Here is a 16856-nt window from a genome sequence, read left to right on the forward strand (position 1 = left end):
TAGCCAAACTCATGAAGGTGGTTGTATTCTTGTGGCTCATTTACAAACTTTACAACAAATTGAACATAGAAATCAAGAATCAGTGCAGGAATCAACTCGAACACAAATAAAACAAATGACTGCAGCACTTGGACACACTCCAGGAGCCAAAGAGACCAACAACAACACACCACCTCATAACTGTGTATGCCTTGAGGGCCAGATGACTTCAGCACCTGTACAGTTTCCCCTGCCCCAGTTGGGGTGTGCTTGATTTAGTTACCGCTGCAGCAGCAGTGGCCATGTGAGCAGGTGTCCCACTAGAGGATATAAACAGCCACTTTGGAGTTTTTAAGCTTAAAAAAAGGATTCCTTTGGGCGGTACATGATGAGGAAGGATGTCGTTATCTCTCCAAAAGAGATCTGGATAAATTCAATGAGTCAGAGAACTTACTTCCTTGTTGAGTAACACAAGGTACATTACACTAACAGCACTGTAAGTTCCCTTTTTCCTTGAAAAATGACACCTTCCCTTTTGTACTTTGAATTACTATTATGTCAACATTGCATGATCTAAGCTTGAAGGAACAACGTGAAGACATCTTCCATAATAGGGCATTGAGTGGGGAGAAATTCACAGGAACCTGTGGATCTCCGTAGAGCGGCAGGAATATTTTAGGAAAGCACAGCTTCCTTCTTGTGTCAGCACGCTGGTTGTAGTTCTGGAAATTCACTCACAGCAAAGAGGGTTTCCTCAATGGTGGTGACTTAATATTTTTTCCTTAATGAGGCATGAAATAATCTCCATCGTAATCAGTTTGTGTGGGAGGAGGAATTCAATTGCTTTGACATCATTTACAAACCACATATCATGCTGAAAATTATGTTTATTTTGCATCCAGTAAAAAGGACATAGAGATAAGTACAAAAACAGAATTTCATTTCAATAAATAGTAGTGATAAATAAATAGAATAAATATCATTTGAATAAATATGTTAGAAAATATTAGATGATTCCATTGAAAATACATTCCATGCACATACATAGAAACATGTTCCTTAGAGTCGAAACACTGTGACAGAGACGTTGTCATCCGACTGAATGTCGTAGCTATAGTTTGACCAATGTGATCAGGTAAAAGATGCTTGTACATCCACAGGCAGCCGACACTGAAACACCTGCAGCTCTACATGCATTTGTCAGCCGAGGCTCCTGTGTGGTGAGCCGGGTCCCCGAGGCCGAAGACGCGCGCGGTGAAGATGGAGAAGGAGAAGAGTCTGTCCATGGTGTATTGGCACAGCAGAGGCTTCTCCCAGTCGGACACCGGTTGACCGGGTGACACTGGTTTTGTCTGAGTGCTGATCTGGGACTCCTGTAGGACGAGAACGAGAATTAAACCTTAGTGAAATCAGTCAACATACAACACTGAAACTGCATGCACTTTTGAGGTTGTTCAGAAACTAAAAAATAAATCTGTCGCTGTCTAAACGTATGGAAAATTGCTTACCTCCTGGTGATTCAGCCCTCTCGACTTCACACATCTCTCCATGTCAGTATGGAGTCTGTGCAGCTCAGGCTTCACTGTATCGGCAAACTCCCGGCAGCTTTCAAATTCACGAACTGTCTCGATTGCAGAGTTGTAGCTCTTTAGCACAGCAAATATCTTCATGATACATGGCTGAGGAAGGAAGAAAAACAACAATCATCATCATGAAACCATCATTTCTTATTATTAGCAGCCTATTATATTTCTCACGAACCCCTATTTGCTTCAAATGTCATTAGTCTATGCTTTGCTGATGATGTGATTTGCATATGATGATTTTTTTGTGTAGCCTATATAACTTACCTCTGCGTTCTGTTTGAGACTGCCAGGATCACAGCTGTCTTTGGCCTCCATCCACTGCAGTGTGCGGGAGAAATCTGTCACATCTGTGGACCCGTTTCTCGCCTGCAGAGCGTTCAAGACAGACATGTTCAACCCACTGCCACCATGAAATGTTGCATTCATAACATTTTTTTTTCTAATCAATAAATGTTGCTAAACACAGCAAAATTGTGAGTGTGTTGATGCAGTATAAGTCCAGTTAATTTGACTCTTTTGATAGTTGAAGAGTCATATCAGAGAGTGGACAAATAACTCTTCAATCAATATTTGTCAACTCCAAAGTTGACAAAATTTGTGACAACAAAGTTATTGTTACTGAAAAAAACATTAGAAATGTTGCTGCGTATCATCAATCAAGATATAGGCTACTTCAGAATATGTCTACAGATATGCTTCAAGATGACAAAAATTGGCTGGAAATGTATTTGTATATATAGAAAAATGCCTATTCTATATATATAGATGACATTCATTCGAAATATAATTTGAGTGGCCAAAACATTGCAGATATATGGAAGAAAATGTATTTCCAGTGTCCAAAGATTAAATATTAAATTAAATATAGGCAATTTCGTATAAATACCTCTAAACTTATTCTTAAGTAAATGCGAAATATATGATTTAAAAAAATATATATATATATCTCAGAGACAATAAAAAGACTTACCTTGACTGATACAACTTTAGCAATTTTGTTAAGCTTCAGCGAGCTGCTCTGCACTTCAGCGCATGCGTCCTGGAGACTCTGCCCGGTTGGAGCGCTCAATGCGGGAGTGAGAAGCAGCAAAATAGCAGCGATGGTTGGTAAATCAAGGTACATGGTTGCTCGATGTTTGCTTTTTTTTTTTTAATTGTCCAGTGTCCTGCGATGCTCTTGACTGCTCCTGTGTCGTCTGTGATCTGAGTCCTGCACGGCGGGAGTTTATACAGGCAGCATCGGGCCGTGAGTCACTGGAGGACTTTCCTGCAGGTGAGGACGTCATGCAAATGAGCTGTTGCATCAATCTAGGCACAGGTAGGACAGGGTATCAATTTAACTACAATCTAATTAGAGTTGTTTGCCTTTGGGATTCCCTTACGAAAAAAAAAATATAGGCCTATATATCGTAAAAAGTTTAGAAAGACACCATAGAAATACCACAGCTAATCTATAAGTAGGCTATGTATAGGAATATTAGCCTGTAGTGGCACCACATAAGATAATAAATACCATAAAGTCACTATAAACTCACTGTAGCACAATCACACTACAAATCCCTAGAGGAAGATTATAGTGATTTGTCATTACAGGCTGTGTGTTGTGAACTTCATCATGTCTTTATGGCTTTGTGTGTGTGTGTGTGTGTGTGTGTGTGGGGGGGGGGGTGTATTTCGGTTCATAGCGTTTGAAGACTTGAATTGTAATAATCATTTTAAATGTATCATAGTCTGCTTTTGCAAAAGTTAAAGGACCACGCTGGTCTGGAATAATTACAGTAGTAGGTTGGGTGAAATCTAAGGCATGGAGTGTTCTTTGTTATTCATGATTCATGATTGTTATTCATGATGAACGCGATTATTTATATTTGTATGTTCTTCTAGCCTACTTAAAAAAAAAGAAAAGAAAATCAGGTCTTAATGTGATTTTAAATAGTGCTTTAAAAGGTGACCTATTTTAGAGCCCATCTAGCTTTAACATGGATGGGGAACCTGATTTATAGTTTAAATTATTTATGCCTATTTAATTCCTCAGAACTCTACCTTGTCATATTAACAGTGATACTACCCCAAATTTCTTCTAATCCAGTTTCACATCTATGGTTCGAGGAAGTGAGATTAACCTTCACATTGAAGGGTGACAAAAGGGGTGAGTTGGGTTGGACAAAATTTCCACCTGTGCCCCTGTTTCCTAAAAGAGAAAAACCAATACATTACAATAGACCCTAGCCTACAATAGACATCTCGTATACTTTTTAATAAAAAGCTATTGTGCCACACGAAAACGATAGGGGAAGCATATGGTATTTTCGTGATTCCCATACCTTCCCGATCACAGCGAAACCTATAGGCTACTCTCCTGTTAACTATGTTACCTTTTTGTCTTTCACAAGTTGGGAAGAATGCAAAAGTATCTTACTAAACACAAAATGACTGTGAGTTTTTTTTTTGTCAGTGTGCGGGTTACTTCCTTCAAACCACTGCTTATAATGCAGGCAATTGTTTGTGCTAATTGTGATAATAAGCAAACAGGCAAGAAGTCAATTTATCGATATTAATCTACTGTGCAGTGTCTTTCTCCTTTGAACTTTATCGGTATAAAATAGCTAAGCCTAACAGCAGTTTTAGTTAGCCCACAAGAGTAAGCTATAAACGAAATAATACCAATCAATCAATCGATCAACCAACCAATCAATCAATCAATCAATCGATCGATCGATCGATTGATTCATATAGGCTACTAAACAACTTCTCGATCAACCAACCAACCAACCAACCAACCAATCAATCAATCAATCAATCAATCAATCAATCAATCAATTAATCAATCAATCAATCAATCAATCGATTCATATAGGCTACTAAACAACTTCTAATTCAGCCCCACAGCACCTCTGTGGACTGTACAGACCGATACAGACGCAACAACACACCTGAACGCTGGTTCTCTTGAATACAACACTATTTGCTCCGGAAATGCTTTTTTTTTGTTATTGTTGTGAATGGAAGGAACATGAATTCTTGTCTGATACATAGTTTTTCATGAATAGGTGAGTGTAAACATTATAATACTACTCCAGGTTTTTTAGTGAGTGAAGTGTAATGGCCCTCACTCTCCAATAATATAGGTATTTCGGCTGTAATATGCAGCTAGCATGCATGTGTAGCTTGCAGTAGCCCAGTTAGCCACAATGCCTGCTGGTTAACACAATGCTGCTAGCGGCAGCTAACAGTTAATGTTGGCCGACTTTTTAAAACAGTCCCGATGCGGAGGCGCTGCTGCTGTGGGGTAGCCCACATTTCTATAGTTTAGAAGTGAATAATGTTGGAGGCATTTGGTAGTTAGCCCCTGGGTTAGCTAGACATGCTAAAGCTAAAGCTAAATGAAGATTAGCTGCATTTCTTAACCAGGTGAGGCGCTGCCGCTGCGCGTGGACCGCTGCACTGCTGTATCAGATTGGTTTATCGATTTAAAAGATCAGGGTTATATTATTCTGCACTGATTTCTGTGTCCACATGTTTTCTTCATAGGTTGATTTAGCTGTACTCATGATGAACTTTGAAGGTCTTGATCCAGGGATGGGTGAGTACTCGCCCACCCTTCATGGGACCCTGGATGCAGGGATGGAGCCCTCCATGGACCCCCGCCTTAATCCCAGTTTGCTGCAGGGTGTGGAGCTTGACCCAGAGGGGCTTGCTGTGACAGTGCCCGAGTCTGTGCACCTCTTAGAGGGCATGTTTTCAGAGCTGCACAGTGTTGCTGCAGAAGTTGGCATTCCAGTTACTGCAACACATTTTGATCTGCAGGAGGAAATGCTTTGGATGGGAAACCACAGAGTAAGAGCCTTGATTATGATAGACTATTGATTGTTACACTACATGTGAAAATGCAGAAATGCTTATTTTTGTCGTATTCCACTGATTATCCTGTCTGCTAACTTTGTTTAGGGTCATGCAAGTTCCTTCTTCGGACCCACAATGGGCCGCTATTCTTCTTTTCAAGTGCATGCAACTGATGACATCCGCCACATTCAGAGTTTGGAAACAGGCGTGCTGTTCCTGTCTAAGAGTAACCTCAGATGCTACACTCGTGGGGGCCTCGTCATGTTTGATTACCCGTGAGTTGCAAATATTGATGGGGAGAGTGTTCTGTTCCTGTGCTTAGATTGACATCAATCTATGGCCTTTAAATAATTTAGTCCTTTCATTGAAATCATAGGTTTTCAAATGTATAATTATTTAAAAACAATGTGTGTATTCCAGGATGGATGAAGGAGCTGATATGCATAGTCTCCTTATGACTGACAACAACACATTGCTCATGGGTGGACTACAGAACTATGCAGTTGAAGTTGACTTGAATACTGTTCAAGAAACTCAAAAGGTGAGACACTGGGATGAAATGTATCCACTGCCACATCTAACTATGCGTATTTCACAGTACTACATGACACATTTTCCAAATTAAATCAATTCCAATTTACAGAACACTTGACTATCATTTGCGTGACCTTAAAGCTAAAATGGCAAGCGAGTGACCTTTTGCTTGCCTGTTGTGTGTACTTGATAGTTCACAGTCGAGTTACCTGGAGTGGCAATCATGCGGCAATCCAATCGTTTCTTCTTCTGTGGGCACACGTCTGGAAAGGTAAGGACGGCTCGATCCAGTCAGTTTGTGAAAGATGTTCGGCTGGTTTTCACCTCACATTAAACCTTATGACTCATGTTGCACCTTCTGTTGAAACCAGATAACCCTTCGTGACTTGCGCTCCTTCAAGATGGAACATGAGTTTGACGCGTTCTCCGGCAGCCTGTCAGACTTCGATGTCCATGGAAACCTTTTAGCTGCGTGTGGGTTCTCCAGTCGAGGACTGAATGGTTTGGCGTGCGACCGTTTCCTCATGGTGTATGACCTCCGCATGATGCGAGCGGTAACTCCGCTCCAGGTGCACGTGGATCCCCTCTTCTTACGCTTCATTCCTACCTACACATCGCGCCTGGCTATCATCTCTCAGACAGGTATCAACTGGCGAATGACGGGTTTCCTTCATGCAGCTTTTAGTGGAAATTCTGGAGCTTGTCTGTGTGCAACGTTATACTTTTTTTTGGTCATTGAATGTGACACTTTCTTATTTTTATGGTAACAATAACATTTGTATTTTAGCATCACACTCAAATACTGTAATGACCGCAGTTGAAATGTTTCACCTTGTAATGCATGTATAGCCTCTGTCTGGACTGTTAATATAATTGTCCTCCTCTTATTGCTTTACCAGGTCAGTGCCAGTTCTGCGAGCCCACCGGTCTTGCCAATGTCGCAGATATTTTTCACGTGAACACCGTGGGCCAGCTGCTCATGAGTTTCGACGTGTCGTCCAGCAAACAAGCCTTGGCCTTCGGGGACTCCGGGGGGTGCGTGCACCTGTGGTCTGACGCTCCAGAGGTTTCGTTCAATGACTACTCTCGGGAGACAGAGTTTGCCCTGCCTTGCCTGGTGGACACGCTGCCTCAGCTGGACTGGAGCCATGACCTGCTGCCCCTGTCTCTCATCCCCATGCCGCTGACCAGCACAGAGCCGCTGCTGTCCGACTGGCCCACTGCGCTGGCTACTCCCAGTCCCAGGTAACACACTGGATTTCAGTCTGTTATGTCCTTAGGTAATTTCTGCATGGTTGGTAGTGACAACACCAAATGAAAGTGAAAACATTGATTTATAAATTTATAGTGTGTTAAGTATGGTAATATAGTAATTATATATAGTATTAATGGCCACAGTGGCTAGAAACACCAATCACCAGCCACTTTTGCCAGCCAACTAGATTTTTTTAGCATATAATAGGACCACCAAATGATGGTTAATTATCTGCCTAAGTGGCTGATTATCAGCTACAGCATTTGGCTGGTGTTTCCCAGTATTTCTCAACCTGCTAACATTTAATGAAAGTGTTACATACAGACTGTAGTTTGTTTGTGTGAAAATACTCTTCTTTTCCTATAGGCGAGCACCTCCTGTGGACCCGGAGATCCTGCGCGCAATGAAAACCGTTGGGTTCATTGGTTATGCAGCAAATCCTCGCACTCGCCCTCGAAACCAGGCAAGTCAAAAACCTGCAATGTAGATCTTTAGCCACTTTACAATAGCCTTGTGCATATTCTCCTATTTGGTAAGGTGGAATAGGTGAGAAACACCATATAAATACATGGATTTCTGCAAACAAAAAGCATGTTTTCACAACAGCCATAGTGTTGTGTCATTTCCACTGTATTTGAGTTAAGATATTGCTTGACTGGAATTTGGAAAATATGTACATGTTTGCTTTGGAAGTGTTCTGTGTCAAGTTCACAGATTTCAGTGATCCAATATCACTTTTTTTTCTTGGTCTCAGGTTCCTTACAAGATTAAAGAGGTGGAGCTTGATTATGACAATTACAACCAGGTTCCTGAATCACCAATCGGCCGCGATGAAGAGCCACACCTCTACATGGTAGCCAAGAAGTACAGAAAGGTTTGACTTGCCATATTTCATTATCATTTCTGCCTGATAAAATGATGGTTGATATTTCATAATCTTGATTGATTGCTGTTATTGCATGTGTAGGGAATGTCCTAATATTTATGTAAGGAATATGAGTCTTTATGATATAATATGAGAAAGTAGAATAACGATATATTCTTTGGTGTTATGATATCATGAAGTTAGATCATGTTAGTGTTAAAATAAATACCTATACAAACATACAAATACAAACCCTAAGTTTGTGCGTATTGTAACTATCTAACATGTGGGATGGCTATTTGGTGTTAACAGACTAACAGTTTGTAAATACAATACATATCAACAATTCAACATTAGTAAACAGTTTACATTCACTTCATTGTGTATATATATATATATATATATATATATATGTTATTTTCCTAATGCTGTTGCTATGCTATATGCCCAGTTGTTACAGTCTTACTTGGAGTCCTTTGTCGCGTTGTGAGCGGTTCAAAGCTTGCGGTTTCAAACTCTGGTTTTCCAGGGAAAAGGATTTCTCTGTCTGGATCGGTGATCCAGCTGTGTTTCTCTCTGTTGCCCACATCTGTTGCATGTGGAAGAAAAGGGAGAGAGCTGTGTGTGCTCCTCAGCACGTCGTAGGCTTCTGGTGTAGGCCTCTGGTTCTGTCCTGGTTCTGGTCACTCTGCTTTCTTAGCAGAGGAAAGTTCCTTTCACATCTGCAGTTTGCTTCTGCAGGGAAGAGAGGGTAGGCTGCGTGTATTCACTCTGTTTTGGAGTAGGCAGGAGACAGTACAGGCCTTGGGCCTGCAGGAGAAGGGACACCAGTCCTTCTGTGCAGCCACCAAGAGAGAGCTCAAGAGAGCTTGAGAGACAGAGAAGTAAGAGAGAGAACAATGGCAGCACTTGGTTTTTTAGAAAGGTGATTTCACACCTAGGTGTGAAATGTGTGAAATGACTGGCAGCCTATCAGGGCATGGTTTTTGGTGTTCAGGGAGGTTACCATAGGAAACAGTTGCCGTTCTTTACATAGGGAACTGTAGTTTTCAGGACAGCTGAGGGATTGTACCTACACATGACAAAAATAAGGTTTGATTCCGGCAGTATGTGATGAGGACTTGTTTCTGCTGGATACCCATCAGGTCACAATTAAATACTCCAAGCTGGGACTAGAGGACTTTGACTTCAAACATTACAACAGAACCTTGTTCGCCGGCCTGGAGCCTCACATCCCCAATGCCTACTGTAACTGCATGATCCAGGTATGACATTATGAAAGTTTTAGTGTAATTTTACTACGATTTGTTTTTATTTCTAACTCATTATTTCTGAGAAGCCATTTCTAAGCAGAGTTGTCCCTCCCTTGTTTATCTGTTGGTGTGTTAGGTATTATATTTCCTGGAGCCAATCCGCTGCCTAGTGCAGAACCATTTGTGCCAGAAGGAGTTCTGTTTGGCCTGTGAGCTCGGCTTCCTCTTCCACATGTTGGACCTGTCACGAGGAGATCCATGTCAGGTAGGTATCAATACTGTTTCACTGGATACCAGCGGGCCAATCCCTCTGGAAATGCAGAGACATAATAAATCAATCAGCGTCACGTTCTTGCTGCATAATGTCTACCCCGCAGTTTCCCTGAGCTTTTTAATTACAGCCTCTCCTGTCTCCTCTTCCCTAGGCCAGTAACTTCTTGCGAGCGTTCCGCACCATCCCGGAGGCGTCTGCGCTCGGCCTGATCCTGGCAGACTCAGACGAGCAAACCGGGAAGGCCAGACTGGGCCGCTTAATCCAGAGCTGGAACCGCTTCATCCTCACCCAGCTGCACCAGGAGACACAGGAGCAGGAGGGCCCACAGGCCTACAGGGGAGCCAGCAGCAGGTCAGAGCAGCCAGCAGAAAGAGACATTTAATGCCCAACGCCCATTTAGTGTATCGCCAAATCTTTTCTCAGAGCAAAGCTTAACTTACAGGTTGGCTAGCTCGCAGTCGGCAGTTGTTCTGGGCATGAAAGCTTGATGAGCCGTGTAATGGAAAACACATAAGGAGGATTGAAAGAAAATGCTTTTGCTGAAGTAATTGTAGGGATGTGTAATTGTTTAGATGGTTGGAGGCTCTGGCAGGGCAACTGAGTTTTGTCGCATTTGTTGCAGTGCTCTGGGCTCCTCTGGCGAGTCTGTCATCGGAAGGCTGTTTGGATGTGAAGTTGAGAACAGCAGCCTGTGTCGCTGTGGCAAGGAGACAGTCCGGTCCTCGCTCACCCTGCTCTTCACCATGCACTATCCTGAGCAGAACTCGCATGGTGAGTTTTCCTCAAATAGCTCTCTCACTGCTGTGGATAACCTGGGGCTTGGAGTCTGCAGGAACAGAATGTGAACTACTCATGTACAGGTTGGCAGTACATTAATTTCACTTTATGACTTGTCAGATAAGACGATAAAGGAGTATGACTTTGCGGAGATCCTGAAGAAGAGCATCTGTCTGGAGCAGAGCACTCAGGCGTGGTGTGAAAACTGTGAGAAGTACCAGCCGACAGTGAGTTACCGCTCCCATTCAGCGCCATAACAGCAGCTGATTACAGTTCTATTCAATAACAAACTAGAAGGGCACTCGGAGAGCGCAGACCTCCGCCAAGGTTCGTGCTATTATTGCTTGTTCGTGAGTCGGATCCGGATCCGCTCCAAACTTTAATGGGTTCTTCCGTGGCCCATGCTACACCCTTCCACGAAGTTTCATGAAAATCGGGCCAGTAGTTTTTCCGTAATCCTGCTAACAGACAAACAAACAAACAAACAAACGGCACCGAAAACATAACCTCCTTGGCGGTTACCAGAGGAGGTAATCAGAACTTAGTCCAGTCTACAGTGTGTGTTTTTTTTGTGTATACCGCTATAGGTGCAGACACGCAACATCCGATGCCTACCAGACGTTCTGGTCATCAACTGTGAAGTGAACAGCGCTAAAGAGGCTGAATTCTGGAAGGTTCAGGCAGAGGTGAGAGTCGGCTGTGAAAGGCTGCTTTAACGGCTCATTGTTTTAGTTTTATTTTCCATCATGACAAGGTTCAAGTGCACCCTTTTATTACATTAATGGTTCGTTGGCTGTTGGTTACATGCATGTTATGATTGTTATTCTGCTCTCTTCACAGTACGCCTTCAATAAGGCCATGCAGAAAGAGGCGATGGAACCGCCGAAGCCCAAAGAGCCTCCACCTTTGCCGACTGAGTGGTGCCTGGAGTAAGGATGTTTTTCAATATCAGCTTTGATCGATTTGTATCAGTTGACTGTGACTCGACAACACTTGCGACTTCACACACTGAAACATTGAAGGAAAGACCTACATTATTTTTTTACTCTTCGTCCTTGCGTAGCGGGGAGGAGTCATGCAACATGGAGGGCTTCACCTTTGACACGAAGGCGGAGGATCTGCGACACGTCTGGATCCCCCTCACTCTCAAGATGTCCATCAGCAAGAGCCAGGGGCTGGAGATCAGCAGCTGGCCAGAAGGAGAGGAGGTGAGGGAGGAAGATCTGAAGGCTGCATGTCTGCAAAAATAATGACTTCATGTTTAAATTTAGTTTTGGAACTGAATGCAAGGTGCTGACGTTTAACTAACCATCTGAGATTTCTTGGTTAAACTTCTGACGCCCTGCACCATCTCCTCCTAGTTAAGTTCTGCTGAAGAGGCTGAAGGCGCTTCCCTCTATGACTTGGTGGTCACTGTGCCTCACATACTGGATGCTCGCACAGGAGGAAACCTGGTGGCACACATTAAAGTGGGAGAGACCTATCACCAAAGAAAAGAGGTGAGTGAATCTTATAGATTAGACATGCAGCTTGAGAGACTTAAAGTAAGTCATAAACAGTCATGTTGAAGTTGATATAGTATTGGACCAAATGAATTCTGTGTTTGAATACTGATGTTCTAAGAGATGTGTTTTTGTTCATTTCAGGGCGTCACACACCAGCAGTGGTACCTTTTCAATGATTTCTTGATTGAGCCAATTGACAAGGTACATTTTTGGTCACCCATTTAATCTCATATGCTAATGAAATGTCATTTTTGCAGCAGTATTTTAAAGAGACTGACAAGAATAAAGGTAATCATTTTTAAAATGTTGTTTTTCACAGACCGAAGCTGCGCAGTTTGATGTGAACTGGAAAGTGCCTGCCATTCTGTATTACGCCAAGAGGAACTACCACTCCAAATACGACCTCCGCAGTAAGTCTGAGGACAGAATTTGGAAACGTTTCTACTTCTCGGCCAGAAGAACCTTCACTCACCCACTCATGCTTTGCTCTTGTCCCAGTTAAAAATCCCATAGAGGCGAGTGTGCTGCTGACGGAGGCCTCGCTGGCTCGGAAGCAGAGGAAGAGCCACGCCACCTTCATCCCCCTCATGGTCAGCGAGATGCCCCAGGCGGGTGACTTGGTGGGACTGGACGCCGAGTTTGTCACACTCAACCAGGTGAGTCTGGCATATAATGCTATTGCAGTACACCTCACTTGGTCACAGATAGGTTTTACAGTATTTTTACTTCTGTCTAAATGAATAAAAACCCTGACGGTGAATGGACTGCCCATTTTCCTTTGGAAAAAAATAGTTTTAAATGTGTTGGGTTCTGCCAATAGAAGCGTGGTCTTAATTGACTTGTGTTGTGAATCTGTGTGTCTGCAGGAAGAGGCAGAACTGCGCAGTGATGGCACCAAGTCGACCATCAAGCCCAGTCAGATGTCTGTAGCCAGGATCACCTGTGTGCGCGGTCAGGGTCCCAATGAGGGGGTGCCCTTCATCGACGACTACATCTCTACCCAGGAGCAGGTGAGGCACTGCAAAGCACTGCAACACTAAGATGGTCTGTCATTTACCACCTGAATGGAGCAGTGACTGGGAACAAGTAATTATCAGGCAAAATCATTCACTTTTTGGCAAAAGGATGTTTTTTATTTTTTTTTACAGAAATAGTATATTGTGGAGACGGAGTACAACAGAGTGACATATTATGCATTGATGACAGTTTTGTTCAGATCACCACTTCCCATCATATTGCTTTCAGTCTTTTCATCTCTTTAGTGTGCATTTTGATAATGCTGATAATGTGCTGAATCAAAACCAAAGCAGTCTGAAACCAAAAGATGTCAGTTTTACATTCAACAGGCACTTGGTGAGTCAAGATGGACAAAGAGATAACCGGTTATAAGTTAATCCAAGAACACAATATTTGGTAGGCCTCCAGTAAGTAGAAGCTGTGAAACCCTTTGCAGGTCTAGTTTTAAATGAAGAGCACATCATTCATGTTGGAGACATTTAAAATCAGCAAAGTGAAGGTGCAGCATGTCGCTGTTTGCTTACAGTTGCATCGCTAGACGATCCAAACAAAAAGCATCGCAGGAACATTATCCCAATCATCTTTAGGTTTTTAAGTGTGCGAGGACCTGTGAGGACCCATGCATTTTATAATGGGTACACTGATCCCAAATAAAGTCCTGCAGAGACTTTTTTTGAAGTCTACTTTTTGTGTAGGCCTACTAGTTTCTGGTGACTTGATAGGAAGGTCATTTTTTTCACCAATTATCATGAAAGCTGAAAGGCCAAATCTGGACTCTCTGAAGAGGTATGTTGCTTTTTTCATACTGACTCATAAGGAGCTGATGCCCTGCTTTTATCCCTGACGCCTCTGGATGTTTGCTTCTGCAGGTGGTTGACTATTTGACACAATACTCTGGCATCAAACCAGGAGACCTGGATGCTAAGATTTCTTCTAAGCACTTGACCACTTTGAAGTCCACGTACCTGAAGCTGCGCTTCCTTATTGACACCGGAGTGCGCTTTGTTGGCCACGGTTTACAGAAGGATTTCCGGGTTATTAATTTACTGGTATGTTAATTCACAATAATTATAAGTCAGCTTTACTTTATAGCCTGCTATTTGTAAGCTTTATAGTCTGTATACTTTATAATGCATGGTAGTTACATCATAGTTCAGGAAATGTACCATTCCCCAGCTGTGTAAAATCAATGGGGCTGTAGCATTAGTAAACATCCTCACTAGGTTTTCTCTTTCATTTGTGATATATTTAGAGCTGTGATGACTTAAGCATATTTTTTTTTCTGGCACAGGTTCTGAAAGACCAAGTCATCGACACTGTGTACCTGTTTCATATGCCTCGCAAGAGAATGATTTCTCTGAGATTCCTTGCCTGGTACTTTTTAGGTAAGTCTGAAATGTTCCCCATGCATATTTCAGATGATTATGTTTTGGCACTGAGGCATTCAGGTGCTAATCCTTGGCATTTCCATCACCTCCCAGTGTTCACATTGCAAGACAACGCTGACTGGCCAAAATGTTGCCTCATTAATCATCATGACTAAGCTTTGCTGATTGTTTTCTTCACTGTGCGGCTGCTGTTCGCAGACCTCAACATCCAGGGGGAGACCCACGACAGCATCGAGGACGCGCGCACCGCTCTGCAGCTCTACAGGAAGTACCTGGAGCTGAGCCGCGGAGGTGGGACTGATGAAGTGAGGAAGGTTCTGAAGGGACTCTACGAAAAAGGCCGCAAGCTGGACTGGAAAGTCCCAGACTCGGACGCAGGAGATGGTCAAGGTAGCCCAAAAAGTACGAAAATGACATTGCATTAGATGTAGGCTAAGTTTAATGGTGTGACAACAACTTTTGGAGTAAACAACATCCTTCACAGCCATCTGTCCAAGCTGATTGTGTTGCTCTCTTCTCTTCTACAGGTACTGCCGTCTTTCCCTCTGTGATGGGGCTGTGAGCAGCACTTTGGGATGTCCTGCTGGAAGGATTTCATTTGAAGTTGCCACATCCCGCATAGACGTTCTCATTCAGCTACAGTGTCACATTTTGTAAGAAGGCTCATTTTTTACAGTGTTTATGGAAGTCGCTCTTGCCAAAACAGCGCACTTTAGCTGAGAGCCAATTACATTTTGAATCAAGGACTGAACTTTTTTTTTTAATTTGTAGTGTTTATGAATTAAACATGATGTTGCCAGATTGGCAAAAATATATGAATTTGTATTTTACCATGATTTTTTTTTAATACAGAATGTTTCTTGGGGCATGTAAATAAAGTTTACTTGAGCACCATGAAATACATTCATTATTTTGTGTCATATCATAGATCAAGTAAATATGTTTGATGTGAGTAAAATATCAATATTCCAGCTCATCCATTAAATTACTGTTAACAATCTATGTTTACAGGGCTAGATGCATTTTAAATAAACACAATAGGTACTTAATGGAACTGATTACGTTTGAGATCAGAAACTAGAATAAAGCAATGTATATTTTATGTGAACAGTCTAGTGGTCTAGTCTAGTCAAGTGGTTTCTAGCAGATGACCACAGACGGCAACCTAGATCTACTGCAAAACTGTATAAAGGTTGTGATAAAATAATTAGCCAAGTTTGACTGAGGCAATGGGTTCCATCTTGACAGTGACTGAGACGCTCAAAACTTCCAAGAGGTTTTCAGTTTGTATGTTTGCCAACTTTGTCACTGTTTAATAATTTCCCTGACAGATCTGACGCCAGTGTTTATTCCTGACAGATTGGGGCCATTCTCAAGCGGTTTCATTATTTGACCCTTAAAAGGACCCAAATGGCACAGGCAGTAAACTGTACAGTCAAGATAAGTTGGGATAACACTTCTTACATCTCACTTTCTACAAAGCCTCTTGATTTGAGTGTTGAGGTACAGTCTTAAGCTGCTTTCTTTATTTGTGCTGCCAAACACACTCAGGTCCCTGCCTTTGAATGACAGTTTGGTTTGCTACTCAAAGCTTGTGCCTTACTGTCTCCTGTCAGCTAATTATAATGGGTATTTATAAATTTAAGCTGCCCAGCTTCTTTGGAAATGTGCTTTTTTTTTCTTTTATCATTTTGGCACTTTCAACATGAAATGTATTCAGTGGCTCCAGAGAAGTTGTTATCACCTCTCATGGATGACAGTAATAGTCTATCCAGCTGTGAATTCCCCCTGTGATTCTGTATTACTTGATGTCTTTTGGTTTTGTACACATTATTGTACAGGAACCTCGTCTGCATTTTGGCATCTTTTCCAAGTAACTTGCATAGGAAGACCCCTGAGTGGCTTTTTCACTTATTCTCTCCTCAGAAATGTCACAAAGTATTCAACCCCCCTTGACTTCCCCCTTGCATTTTGTGGTGTTACAGCCTGCATTTAGAATTGATTAAATTGGGGGTTTTTTTAGCCACTGATCTGCACACAATAACCCATAATGTCAAAATAGATTTTTTGATTTACAACTTAATTTAAAATGAAAAGCTGAAATGATTTGAGTCAATAAGTATTCAACCACTTTGCAGTGAAACTCCAAACTGAGTGAAGGTGCATCCTGATTCCTTTGAACATCCTTGAGTTTGGACTCCACCTGCTTGACATCCAAGCAGGGTTTCTGTGTATTCCATATGTTGGTAAATGCTTTGAAACAAACCCAGAGAAAATAAGTCCCACAACACTTTCTCCAGAATATTTCTAACCTTGCCATGCCAAAATCACCCCTAAAGTCAGACAGATGGAGCTTTTACTCTACATTATATTCTTTTAATGAGCATTATACCTTGTTTGAGAATTAGTATGGATTCCTTCATGCAGTGATAAAACTCTTCTATTGAAGCGTGCCTCGGATATCTTTTCGCTGACAGTATTCATGTTCATGTGAATTGTGAAGGCTGTTGCAGTCGGGCCTCATTATGTGACGATGAATCAGTCAGTCCCAGGCTGTTTTAGAAGATGAAAACTTCTGCC

At 42.2% G+C, this 16856-nt stretch overlaps 2 protein-coding genes across 3 annotated transcripts; one reads left to right on the forward strand and one right to left on the reverse strand.

The window, feature by feature from the left end:
* Positions 1 to 1166: 1166 nt before the first annotated feature.
* Positions 1167 to 2688, reverse strand: LOC139666611 (interleukin-23 subunit alpha-like). The gene is made up of 4 exons (XM_071545899.1): positions 2536 to 2688; positions 1830 to 1931; positions 1488 to 1658; positions 1167 to 1352 (listed from the first exon to the last, which is right to left on the reverse strand). Exons 1-4 carry the CDS (start codon positions 2686 to 2688, stop codon positions 1167 to 1169), a joined length of 612 nt encoding a protein of 203 aa, XP_071402000.1.
* Positions 2689 to 4558: 1870 nt separating this feature from the next.
* pan2 (poly(A) specific ribonuclease subunit PAN2) lies at positions 4559 to 15137 on the forward strand. 2 transcript variants are annotated; one of them, XM_071545826.1, is made up of 26 exons: positions 4559 to 4615; positions 5097 to 5402; positions 5514 to 5683; positions 5829 to 5949; positions 6136 to 6213; positions 6314 to 6584; positions 6842 to 7187; positions 7564 to 7660; positions 7952 to 8071; positions 9208 to 9327; positions 9452 to 9580; positions 9741 to 9940; positions 10212 to 10360; positions 10487 to 10593; positions 10954 to 11052; positions 11207 to 11295; positions 11430 to 11574; positions 11728 to 11865; positions 12013 to 12072; positions 12191 to 12281; positions 12370 to 12527; positions 12738 to 12881; positions 13758 to 13937; positions 14180 to 14273; positions 14475 to 14678; positions 14804 to 15137. In XM_071545826.1, exons 2-26 carry the CDS (start codon positions 5115 to 5117, stop codon positions 14836 to 14838), a joined length of 3633 nt encoding a protein of 1210 aa, XP_071401927.1. In that variant the 5' UTR covers positions 4559 to 4615; positions 5097 to 5114; the 3' UTR covers positions 14839 to 15137. The 2 variants fall into 2 exon arrangements, with proteins under 2 accessions (XP_071401927.1, XP_071401928.1); XM_071545827.1 differs by having other exon boundaries at positions 14475 to 14666.
* Positions 15138 to 16856: the final 1719 nt, after the last annotated feature.

The sequence above is a fragment of the Centroberyx affinis genome, unplaced genomic scaffold, assembly GCF_046629955.1.
Source record: "Centroberyx affinis isolate AG114_WGS23_722 - 3 ecotype Tasmania unplaced genomic scaffold, CSIRO-AGI_Caff_v1 ptg005062l_1, whole genome shotgun sequence".
NCBI classification, from domain to species: Eukaryota; Metazoa; Chordata; class Actinopteri; order Beryciformes; family Berycidae; genus Centroberyx; species Centroberyx affinis.